The sequence below is a fragment of the Hesperophylax consimilis genome, chromosome 4 (assembly GCF_061612785.1).
Source record: "Hesperophylax consimilis isolate HC1 chromosome 4, BYU_Hcon_1.0, whole genome shotgun sequence".
NCBI classification, from domain to species: Eukaryota; Metazoa; Arthropoda; class Insecta; order Trichoptera; family Limnephilidae; genus Hesperophylax; species Hesperophylax consimilis.
In genome coordinates, this window is record NC_142839.1 from 10,000,001 (window position 1) to 10,013,639 (window position 13,639).

Genomic DNA, 13,639 nt, shown 5'->3' on the forward strand with positions numbered 1-13,639 from the left:
CGAGAAATTTGTGATATTTTAAATGTTTTTAGGTTCTTGTAAAGGAAAGTAAATATTTGTTTTGAATATAAGTTTTGAATTTTCAACACTGGGAATTTTTTGAATATGGTTGAAGTGGGTGTTATTATAGATACTTTAAGTATTACTTTTATTAAGGTTTTACATGTATAACTCTTATGTTCGTTCTGCAAAAAATATCATTGCATGTTGTTAAACCAAATTCAACCCTAAGCAGTATTTAAGATCGGATTAAATACGTTTTGTTTTTTTCTTAGCCACCCTGTTAAAATAAGAATCGTGTATTGAATCGTGCGAACACAAGTAGAGGTCCATTTTTTCTCAAATAAACGATACAAAGAATAATAGAAATTCACGGCTCCTTGCGCTAGACTGAACCAACATCATATCCACTTCTGATGTTAGAGAGGGTTCGTGCGAGGTTTGAATCGCGTTTGGGACAAACTTAATTTACATAAAGGTTTTTATTTTAAATTATAAGGGTTTTTCGTTCAGACGAATAAATTGTATGACCTTGCGGGTCTTGGCTGGAATTTGGACCTCCTATATTTATTCTAACGATTGTCTAAGTTTTCAAAACAATTTTATCTGTGGAGGGATTTACTTTTTGATTGAAAAGGCTTACTTTCTGTGAACATATCAAGGTTTTGCATTTGAGCTTTCATCGTTCAGTATAATCTATTTTTTTATGATTTTTTTTATATATTCATGATTTTATAAATTTACTAAAACTTTTTTTGAAATAGCTTTTTTTCATGAAAATCCTACTGTTTTAATATTTTTTAGATATTTTATTGTTGTATATACCTACTGAAAACCAGTAAGCAGTGGTGGGAAAAAAGATTCCGTAATTTACCACATCGAAATATTTATATACGCAAGTAGTTACCTACCCTTGAATTTCTTCAAAGTTTCTCCTAAAATTAAACTTCCAACCACAAACCCTTTTATGGTTTTAAACTGAATTTTAGCGGTTGTTGTGCTATAAAATATACGAATAATATTTTTCGTAAGTACATTCATACAATTATCTAATCTATCCCTGTTTCAACTCAACCGTTTGGCATTTATTTTGTCTATACATTTGTTTCTACGTTCCGTTTCCGATTTCTAAAATTTTATTTTTATTAATGTTATTATTATTCAAGCAAGTATGGTTAGTTAAGCAAGTAAGCATTTAAATACCAACAGAAAAATCTTATGATTTATCAGGAAATTTGGTTTTGATTTATTAAATAAGAGAAAATATTCATTTTTATACGCGAGTCTACTATTCACAGGGCTCCTAGTATTTCATTATACAATAAATGTGTTAGTTATATTAAAAATAATCGATTCAAATAACACAGTCGTCATTTTGTAGATATAATTTTTTTACTACCTGTAACGTGATTATACATCAATAATTTATTAATATCGAGTTTTTTTTCAGACAATTGATTAACTTATTATATATGGATTATATTTGTAGGAGTACACATTTAAGAGAGTTGAATTAAATACAAATAACGTGTTAACTAGTAAAAATGTAACACAAGCTTTGTAATGGACCCTTGCCTACGTGTGATTAAATTTGTTTATCCTCGTTATACTCGTTTACTGATGTAGAAAAGAGGTTTTGCGAAAAAATAGAATAGCTTCTTCGTACTACTTCTACTGTTCTTAGTTGATCTGATGTTCATACATTATCCTTCATTACTTGTTCCAGGTCACGAGAGCCATCTGATGAGCGGTTTGGTGATGGAAGGTGGTAAGCCGCACAAGTCGAGTCATACCGTGCAGGCATTCGGAAGCGAAATAGCCAACTATGTAAGTAGCTACTCTGAACTGAGGTGCATGGTGCAACGTTCTCTATGCTTTCAATACTAATTTATGCAACCACCCAAAACTAAACATTATTAAAAAAAATCTGTAAACAATTTATGCGCAAAAGGAAAAAGGGGATGAGTCAAGTAAGCGATAAAGAAACGAGTTCGCTTAACTTTTTTTCCCTTAACAACGCGTTTTTATTAAGAACATAGTATTACTGAATTGCATCCTTTGTTTCAGCAATACTTGTAATCATAGTTGCGAGTTATGTCACGCAACCTAATATGTACTTAACTTTAAACGCGATGTTTTTACTCATCCATATTTTTCCTTTCGCTCACAGCTGTTAAAGATTATTTTTCACAGAGAAGTAAAAAAAAAATATGTACAATGCGGTCTTCTACAAGTCTATGTAACTAAATAAATGATTTAGAGAAGTTTGGGTTCGATTCCCGATGAAAAAATAAACACAGAATTCGTAAGTAATTGAATCAAAAATAAATAATTGTAAAGCGTCTTTTGGAAGCGCCTTCAAACTTTTTATCTATCCGGATCGCATAAGTTCAGACCTGTCACGTTCTTCTAAAATCAACCTGCCCGAAATGCCCACTCTCTTTGTGAAACAATTAACACGTGGTACACAGTGTGCAGTCTATCTGGGGTGATTCAACATACCCCCAGATATTCCTGTATTCTTGTTACCGACTTCCCCTACCACATCCCTCGGGACCCTAATTCCTGGAAGCGACCTGCCCAAAGGATGCGTCTTCAGGGAACGTGCGACGTGATTCAGGCAATACAGGAAAATTGGTACAATTTAAATGGTCAATCTTTTAACTAGCGTTTTTATGGACTCCTGGTGCCTAATCAGAATTTCCTGCAATTAAATCTTTGAATCAAATCAATTATTATTACACAAGTCTTGTGTTCTTTCCTACTCAGAGATTTGACTGCCATTTTCCTTTTTTGGATACAAGTATTACGAGTGGGTAGACACTTACTTAATTGACTTTCTAAACACTAAATATTTGTGCATACTAATATGAACTTACTTCGATGCTCTTTACTCCTGTATATTTGCAAGTTCTTATAAGTATATTATGCTTAATATTGTATTAATTACGTAGCATGTCAAATTTTTAATAAAAACATTTGGTGAAGTTCCTACTTAAATGAAGCATCACTCCATAAAAAAAATTAAATTTCATCAGACAGTACTTGCGTAGAACAAAGGCATACATATTTCAATACATTTCCATTTAATAGTGTGTTTCATTTGATCACTTTTTGAGTTGGCAACAATCAATTTACATGTACATATAGATTTGATATGAATTCATTTTAATAGTATTTACATGTAGTTATATGGTAAACACAAGATACAAGCTCATTAATAATTGCATCAAGTTGAAAATATTTGACGCAAGATTTGAATTGAGGCGATCAACGAAATAAAATCATATATAGTTGAGAGGCTGTAAACGCAGAAGTGTCATAAACATTGAAACACCTAAATGGAGTCAATTGTTCAATTCTTTTTATTTTATCGAACAAAATCATACATATATATTCTAGCGGTAGTTCTCTTAAGTAATAAGTTCATACATTTAAATTCAAGCGCGTTTATCACCCGAATAACTAATATTTTAGGGCTCTCTCCCCTCCTACCTTAAGGGTAATCTTCACCCTGTAAAGGGAATTTGCGTTAGTAACAGTTACGTATGTTTCGAAGCTATGAGATTCGCCTTATTCCCCGGCACATCTTCATACTTCCCCTGGATTATCAGTTGAATAATCTTGAATACATATCGTTTTTCATAATGTTACAGTAATATTTCACCTTTTCGCTGACCGCCCCAATAAAAAAATGCATTTTTGGTTGAATATATATTTTTTTTTATTAAATAAACAATTTTTTTTTCGAAAAAAATTTCTTCTGAAAGCTTATCACTTTGTCATGTCATTATTTATTATATTAAAACAATTTGTGTTTTAATATAATGAATAAGCAACGATGCAATTATTCAATGAATGTTTCATGAACATCGGTGCAGTTTTTACTGACCCACAAAATCATAACAAATCACACATTATTTCGCGATCATAAAAACTGAATGCGTGCATTATTTCACTCCACTTTGATTAGAATTACGTAAGAGAGAGCAGAACAATAAGTTATTAAATCACAACAAATTAAATATCTTTCCCGATCATTTAAAATCTAAACGCTAGCATGACTTTCGTGATACGACAACACCTTCAACTCGATTAAAATTACCTATTGAGTGGAAGTTACCTTTTTAATCATTTCCTTGTCATCAAACCACAACAAATCAAATATCTTTCATGATCATTTTAAATATATCCAACTCGATTAGAATTAGCCAAACGATGCTAAAAAAGTTAGCAATTCCTGGTCTAATCGTAATAAATAAAATATCTTTCGCGGTAATTTATAATCTGAATGCGAGCGTCTTGCCATGACATAACACCTTCACTTCGATTAGAAATGCTTACCTGTGGGTTGGTTGGAAATCACCTTGTTGAGCAATTCCTAGTCACCTATTGAATACACCCCGGTCCACTGTTTGTTTAGTAAACGCCCGTCATCACTAGAGATCTTCGTGCTCGGGGATAATAATCCCAACTTTACAAAGAAAGGAACGCTTATGACGTTCAGTTCCATCACACATCACCCGGGCATTGGGTACTGGTATAGATTATTAAAGTGTAGAAAATGCAGATAAACGATGTATTTTTAAACATTTTTGGTTAAATTTTGTCAGGAGATTATTTTATCCCGTTTTAAAGGTAAATTAGCACTACGCCTATGACTCCATGACTGATACCTATATTAAAAAATATAAATTACACATGATTTGAATAAAAATAACACTTTTTCATTTTTCAATATTTTATTTTTCAATAGTTATTTTATTGGAAATCAAAAATGTAATTGGAAAAAAAAAATTATAGCAAATTTGATTTAAACTACAAGTACCTATATAGAAGTAATATAAATAGATCGTCTGCAAGTGGCCTCAGTTTGATAATGCTTTCGGAAGGCGAAACAGCTGTCACGAATAATAATAATAACTACGCCGCAGAACGTTTTTACATGAACAATCTTTTTAAATATAAAATAATTATATTATATAAAAAAAAACTTTGAAATAAAATGGAGTTCTACAAATTAACCTTGAAAACCAAAAAGACGGATTTAACGATGTCGCGGTCTGTAAATGGGTTCAGATTATTGTTTTGTAGGATGATCTAAAATTGTGATGGTAAAAAAATTAAAATATGTATTAAATCTTCACCAGTAGTTAGGTACCACGTTGTAACAACAATTAAAAATAGGCCATATTATCCCTATTTTAACTATAATCATTTCAATAAGTTTTCTGAATATATAAATATAGAATAGATAAAAAGCTCACATTGATTGATGGTATAAAGCCATGTTCTTATTGTTATCTGCAAGCTTCTCTTCTTTACTAATTTATTGTGAAAAAATCCTCGAAAACAACGGCAATCGTATAAAAATGAAAAATGACTAACGAAACGTACCCTTTAAAGATTTTTCGTAATAGGTGCCTGGTGGACCAAATAAAACGACCTGGCATTCCATTCGAATGTATTTATTACTGGCGTGATCGAAACATATCGGCTGCTTCGCCCAGTTAATCAGTTAAGTGCAGGGTGGGTGAAAATATCTCATATCTAGTTGGAAGGATCGCGACACTTAGTAAAAAACACCCACAGAAGCAAATAAATATAAAACTCTTTATTATTTCCTTGGGGAAAAGTGGTATAGATACTCTCAGTATTGCCCTGGTGAATGATCACTCAATCAGAATCGAGAAGCTTAAAAGAATGTGAGTACCACACAATGTCCCAACTACTCCTAACCGTCTGGAGCAAGTAAGACTTGAGCATCCCCAATTGGGGTATGTCATGAGACTGAAGGTAGTAGAGAGAGAAATGATATGGAGAAGTAACTGGCTATTCAGATCTAGTCACAAAATAATAATAATAATCATAATATTTGGATTATATAGATGATTTATATAGATGATTTATATAGATGATTTATTATTTATTATATAGATGATTTATATAGCCGTTTTTGTGCAAAATCGCCTCAAGGGCGCTGTACAAATATATAATATGTACATTTCTACAATGACCTATTTTATTACTGACTATATTTGGAGGTAATAATACAGTACCACACTTACCTGGCAGGTCACTCAACACTTAATTAACATGAAATAATTGTTTATTAGCGAAATTTTGATACAGGATTTAGGACATAATTGGAAAATTGGATATTGAATTAAATAGGTACAGTTATAATGTATACATATTACAAAGTTGTTGTTTTTTTAATAAAAGAAAGAGTAAAGTAAAACACATTTCCTTTGAGCAAACGCTCGTATTAAAAAGGTGGAGAAACGTAATTAATTACTATTGTTGTAAAAAATTAATAGAAAATAGGAGGAGAGAAAAAAGAAGAAAGCAGAAAAAAGGATATCTAATATTATTTTAGAGAATTATGATATTATTTTAAAAGTGTAATAATTAAAGAAATACTGCTGAATTATATTTTTAATTTTGTTTTGGGATTTCAACAATTTTTTTTGTAATCTCACATCTAGAGGTAATTCGTTAAACCATTTCACTCCATTATATTTATAAAATGTTTGGGCTGTGGTGGTTTTGCAGCACGGGGAGGTTATAGAACCTTGCACATTTGGTATGTTGCTGTTTGAAAAAAGTATTTGGTTTTTGTTGTTGAAAGAATCTTTATGAAATTGTAAAAGTGATGTTTTTTTTTAAAATGATTAGCAGAGAAGGGACTTTAGATTCTATAAATAATCTGATGGTGGGGTAATCATATGTCTTATTTGAATTTAATTTAATATTCTCTGGATTTTAATAATATAATTGGAATTTCTCTCGTAAATGGTATGACAGCTTAAAAAGGTAAGTTTTTAGTTTAGACCTGAATTCTGTTGGACATGTTATAGATATTCAAGCCTTCAGCCCAGATAAACATAGCATTTGGCTTGCGCTTAGGTTCCATCAGTCTGCCTACAGCTGATGATGTTGCTGATCTAAGAGTTGACTGCCTTAGACCAGTGTTTTCCGGGACGTATAGTTCAGAGATGTAGGGTGGGGTCATTTCATTGATGCATTTAAACACCATCCAGCACAATTTGTATTGGACAAAACATGGCAAAAGCCATTTCAAGCAACATTTCAATTCTGAATGGTGGTCTTTAACCTGGGCGATACTGAGAGAATCTTATACTCTGCAACGTGCCGCAAATATATACTATATTATTTTAAACGAATTCATTGTGAAAAAACACGAATTAAATAAAATAAAATTAACCAATTATTATTATTATGTATTTATTACTTGAGGCGAAATTTACCTAAAAAACTTTCAAAGCCGCTTGTGGAAATTACTATTTTCGTATAACTGCCTTTTGCAGAGAGGGCTAAATTTATTTGTTAAATTATTGTAATTATTTTTCTGAGAAATGTTATCTTGTTGGGGGCGAGAAATGCATTGTTATCAAAAAGTAAAAACTCATGTAATAAAACTTTAAGTTTATTTACAAATTTAGTTTTCCTCTCGGTGAGGTGTCTTTCTTCCCTTGATTTACACGCCCACACCCTCAGTGGAAATAACAAATAATTCATAAGGAATGCCTTCGTGTTAAGAAATGGAATACAAATAAGCCATACTCATATTTCACTTCGTAAAAAATGTGGTAAGGTAACTTCTCATTTATTACAAATTACTCGGCATTCTGGAATAGATATGAAAAATCGAATTTCTAAAGTTTGATACCTGCGAGTGCCCATCCTTTATTTTAAAATCTCACCTTTTGGGAAACGCGCGAGTATTACTTTTGCTGTTCAATAATTGTATTATCGTTTGGTTTAGGTTAAGATTCCCATTAATGATTTTACGTCTTATTTGTATATGTTTTACTCATTCAAAGCTAAACTTGTTGTAAACCAAAAAATGTTTAACCATCCCACTCCGGAGCAGGGTACTACACTTCCCCCAAACAAGATTTTCGTGCAATATTTTTACATCAAGCAATCTATAAGTTTAGTAATCAATTCTCGGAAATGTATCTGCATTTAAAAATATCACGTTACTATTTGTTAAGATATTAGATAATATCATCATCATTTAAATTTTTATGAAATTAATCTCCCCCCTGGATCGTCATTACATCTCTTTTACCGTTTTGCATTACTTGAATTACTTTGCAATACTGAATTGACTGCTGGTGGAAGATGAGTGATATCCGCTTAAAACAGTAGGTAGTAACTAATGTCTGAGTGTTACTGGAAAGAGTAAAAGTAATATTAAGAGACACGATCGCTCCGCCATGCCTATATGGGGGACCTTAGTGACCCCCCTTCAGGTAGTAGGTGATTTTTTAAAGTGTAAATAATGATTTATTAACACCTGCAACCTGCAATGATGGCTGTTTATTGCCGAAATCTGCGATAGAATCCTTAGTCTCGTGAAATATATTTTCTCACACTAAAACGTCTGCGTCCAAAAAAAAAACATTCGAATAAAATATATTTGCGCAATGACACACAATTCATCTTCAGAGAATAACGTACCCTTTGTCGATCCGTATCTCTAAAATGAAAAAAAAACATAACAATACAAGTCACAATGCTAAGATAGTAACCCAATGATTGGACGTGCATGTGAAATGTTGTCATGTCAACCCACCTTTATTATTCTAAATCTCGACACTGAGTAAAAAGTCTACATTATTTCCTAAGTCATAAAGATATCACACGAATGTAAATAAAAAACCTCTTATTAGGTGCCAATGTAAGGTACCGTGATCGTACTGCAAGTCGGGTGCAATTTTATACCTGCCAAAACACCCTCTCAAATAGAAGATTTTATAAAAAGGGTGTTTCTGTTTATAAGGGTTTTAAGCACTAGGGAGGATATGCGATTAGCTTTTTTACTTTTTTGACGTTATTTATGAAGGTTTCTAGTTGACTATATGTGTTTGGCCAGTATACCTACGGATGACACGAAAATCGGATTGGTTCCCGCATTTGGCTAGGTTCATGCACCTGCATTAAAAATATACTTGCATTCCTACGCGAAGGTAGAGTGTGTTATATAGAGCAGCCGAAACTTTTTGATACTACAAGCTTGAGTGATGAGATTGTCAATGCAAATCTGCCCATGTCATGAAAAATATTACATAAGGGAACACATTTAAATTAACGTATGTAATTATACTAGTAAAAACCAAAAAAGTTCTTTCGAATTAGCTCTTTTTTTATGCCTAAATCTCTCCCTTCCCCATTTCATTCTGTCTCATAATATAAGTTTGGGATACCATTTCACTGGCACAAGCAGTTGAATTTCGGTTTTACAAAAAAAGGCTTATTAGTGAACTGCATAAATTAGATCAGACCACTGAAAAGGCTATTAAAAACTTCGTTAGGAGAATTTTTTTATGGGTTTAATAATATTTTTTATTGATAGATCTCTTTATTTATACTATTACTAGTCGTCACCCGTTATTTGTTTTGTAAAATATTTATCAAATATCTGAAACCCCCGGTTTTTAGAAATGGATTGAGAAAGTAATTTTATTCTTATTGAGAACGTTATTAACGAGAATTTGGCTCTAAGGGGTGGGAAAACGGGGTTAGGGTTATTTTTCTAAATGTCGCGTGAAAAGTGATCTTTCCATTGTTTTAAAGGTCAAGTGTGCAGTATTTCATCAATGGTGGAATAAAACTGTAGATTTGGATATAAATCACATCGCTCGCCACTAACAGTCTTCTTTATATAATTAATATAGATAGATATAGCGTCATATCTTATTTTGACTTAATCTCATTAAAACTTAATGAGCACTTGAGGTGAACAATCACAAAACTCTAGGATAATCAGGATATATAATTTTTCTATAAGGATTTATAATTTTTCTATCAGGATATATAATTTCGTTGTTATAATTATTATTTATTATAAATGAACTCACTCTCGAGATTTTTTTTTTGGGTGAGAGTTATCACAGTTCGTTCGAGGTGGTAATTTTTTTATGGTAAAGTTTTTTCTGCAGTATAATGTTTCGGTCGCACTATACCAGACCGACCCGGCTAATGCAATTTACACAATGCAGTTTGGATACAATGCATTTAGGTACGGCCGCACCTGTAATGATCTATTGCGGGCTTCTTTTTGTGCATAGGGACCCAAAAAAGCTTTTGTGAGTTTCAGGATAAATAAAATGCGGTGAATCTCAATATGTTTATCCTTTAAGATTGTTAAGTTTTCCCCAAAACATAGGTAGGGCTATTTTTTATGAGTAAAAAATAAATATATTAAATAATAACAAAACTATGAGGTAAGTAGTTAAAAGCATTAAGATAAATGGCTGCTCCGCCCTTTTTATGCTAAACTTAAATTTAGATATGGGGCCAAAATACCCAATCAAATATCTAGTATGAATATGTAACTAGGAAAAAGGCAACTAGCAAATCATTTTTGAGTTAGTTGTTGATATTTGAAAAGAATTATGAAATATAAAATTTAAAAAAAAATGGTGAAAAAGCATTTTGATGATCGTTAATTTTACAAACGACCGATTTACGCTGGAACCCAAATTTGTCGTATATAAAGCACATATCCTCACCTTTTAGATGTTTCCTATATCTTTTGATAAAAAATATCATTAGCTTCGTTGGGTAATTTGGAATTAAATCCAAATTTAAGTAATTCATGTTAAATTCAGTTAACTTTTAAGTGTGACTTAAAACCAAAAAAATTAAATCTACCTAGCATTAATTAAAACGCCAATTAACACGATTTTGAAACGAATTGGAAAATTAAAAAAATATTGACTAAAGAATAACGTCTTCTATATGGTAATTTTAAATGTTAAATGCGTACATAATTCAAAACTTTATAGGCCTTGACGGAAATAATGCTGCGATCTGAAAAAAACTTTATTGACGGAGAAATTTTTGACTAAAATAGCAGTGCTACTTTCGCGAAGTCAGAAACTTAACATTTGGAAGTTTTGGCAGCTTTTGTAAAAAGATTACTGTTTTATTTATAAATTTAAAAAAATGATTTCTATGGTGTTTTATTGCCATTTCAATCTTTCATTAAAATGAAATAATCTTTATTTTTATAAAAAAAGATCATAATTCCCGGTTTAATATAAGAAGAAAATGTGCAATGACGGAGGAGCTAGCAATGGTTTTGAACACACGACAAATGTATTTATCATTTTAATAATATTATGTGTTCCTCCGTGGGCCATTTTATTGTGTAATCTGGGAATTGCGAAGTAAATAGATTAAATATAACGTAAATAAATCTTGTTTAAATACCGTTACATAAAATACTGGTTATTATTATAGTTCATCTTCTTGTCGCGGGTGACATTTAAAATATATTAATATTTAGGCAGGTACTTGCTACATATGTGTGGATTTATAAATATCAAGGTCTCAGCTAACTGATGTCATTGCGGATATCAACAAATAAAACTGACCTAGAATGTCACTTTGTATTAGCGTTTCTACTTTATTAACAACGTTAGCTTGGACCATAAAATGATAGAATACACGTAAACCCACAAGTTACCTAAATTTGATATAATTAAATTATAATTTCAATGAGAGGTTATAGTTTTAATTTACAGATTTGTTTTTTAGCTAGTATACATTTCGTGCCCCTGGAACAAGTTTTAACCGGCCATTTGCATTAAACTGAGATCTTATGGTTACATTTATGTATAAAAAACTTCTTCAATACTTGCAAAACTACTTTGTGGTGTCATTTTAATTATATGAAATTGAAATACTTTGTAAAAATTAAATATGGTGGATACAAAGTATTTAATTTTCATACAATTCAAATTAAATAATAGAAATTAACATTATTATTAAAATTCTACGCAAAAAACTTGGCATTTGGCCAAAAAACAGATAGAATATTGTTATTGTAAAATCAGCTAAACTCAATAACTCATAAGCGTTCAGTTTTATCTAGATTTACTTTTTTTCATTCTCATTGAATCGTAATGCTATAAGAAATATCAAACAACAGATGATAAGTTTCTAAAATCGACCCGAAAATACTTACATGTTATAAAAAATACATTATTTGGTAATTTGGTTCCATGCTAACTCAACACAGTGACTATTCAACACACTTTTAAAAAGTGATATAAAGTCATTAGAAACGATGATTTTTTTAAAACCAAACTAACCCAACCTAACCTAACCTACTTAACCCAGTTACTAAAGTTTTTGTTTCATCACTTTTTATGACTTTATATAACTTTTTAAAGATGTGATGAATTATCATTTTGATGATTTATCCGGTCACCTGGTAATATATATTTTACTAGCGCACACGAAAAATAACGGGTTATAAAATATAACAAAAAATATATTTAAAAAGTTTAAATTTATAATATAATGAAGATTTTATTAACAATAGTTAGTTGTTAAATAAAACAGTAGTATTTATTGAATTATTTGGCGGCTTAAAAAGCTAACTTAGACACTATGCTAAGCTAACTTAGCATAGTGTCTGGTGCACCTGACCGGCAATCAGAAAGTTGGAGGTTCGATTCCTGTCGGCGGCATTTATTTTTTCTCGGAAGATTTTTTCAATTTATATGAGTGTTTCGGGATGATAATTATTGCTTATAATAATATACATAAATATTGAAAAAAATACCACGGCTGAGAATTGTATCCCGATCAACTCTTTAGAAGTCAACTGGGTGACCATTACTCCACCTATTGTAAGTGCGGCTGCATGAAATCATTATTTGTAACTACCGAAAAAAAAGAATTGTGTTTTTTTTTTTTTTAATTTTAAGAATGTTGCTTACCTTTCCGAAATTATCAACAAAACAAGAGTTATTTATTATATTTTATTTATTTTTAAGATACATGTTTTTATTTAATAGACATTACCAAGGCATTGATACTAGACAACTGGCTGGTTCATAGTGACCAATTCATTATACTTATTTTGAATAAAATGTAAAAAAAACAGATCAATAATTTGTAGGCTACTAATTAACGTGTTTCAAATACTATGCAACTGATAACCAACCCTTAATTTAGAGTAAATTGATGTTTCTCAGCTGCACAGAATCTAAAACACTCCCATTAGTAAGTGGGAAGAAATATACCTAAACCTTATGAATACATGTAGTTTTTAATAAAGTTTTAATTTCTTCATTAAAATGCCATTTTTCAAAACTAAAGGGGTAGAATATTATCTTCAATATATAATTTTAATTAAAACATGAATTTTTTGCACTTTTTCGGATTGCAATGCTCAGAAAAAAGATTAGCATTTAAAAAGACTGGAATAATTAGATAAAAACAAGGTAAATAATCATGCTAGAAAAAGATGAATGTAATTATTATGTTAAAATAAAATGCAATTAATATCTATCTATTATTTATGTAATGTTGTTCATTTACTTTTCTTTGCCGTTAGGATTTAGTGTTTAAACTCAAGTCAGAAATATTGTGATCTATGTAATAGTTCACGAAAACTTCCTCAGGTATTTGACCCCGGAAAAAACATCCGTCGATTGGTACATACATTAATGTTAGTCTTGCGATGACAAGGACCATTATTCACATCAACTAGATTTTGAATGCAAAAATAGCACTGGCTATCAAAACTTTTTCACTATTTTAAACAAAGAATTTAAGGGAATAATTTAGGTAAAAAAAGGCAATATCTTAT

The 13,639-nt window shown here is 30.9% G+C and overlaps 1 protein-coding gene across 7 annotated transcripts in view; it reads left to right on the plus strand.

Annotated features, from left to right (window-relative positions):
* Positions 1 to 13,639, plus strand: part of Ca-beta (Calcium channel protein beta subunit) — a 325,904-nt gene that overhangs the window by 13,777 nt on the left and 298,488 nt on the right. For all 7 annotated transcript variants that reach the window (XR_016305776.1, XM_089651327.1, XM_089651326.1 and 4 more), the window contains exon 3: positions 1,727 to 1,827. Coding sequence is in view for 6 of the 7 variants with exons in the window: in XM_089651327.1 (XP_089507453.1) it covers positions 1,744 to 1,827 (84 nt within the window). In the remaining variant the exon portion in view is untranslated. The remainder of the gene's footprint in view (positions 1 to 1,726; positions 1,828 to 13,639) is intronic.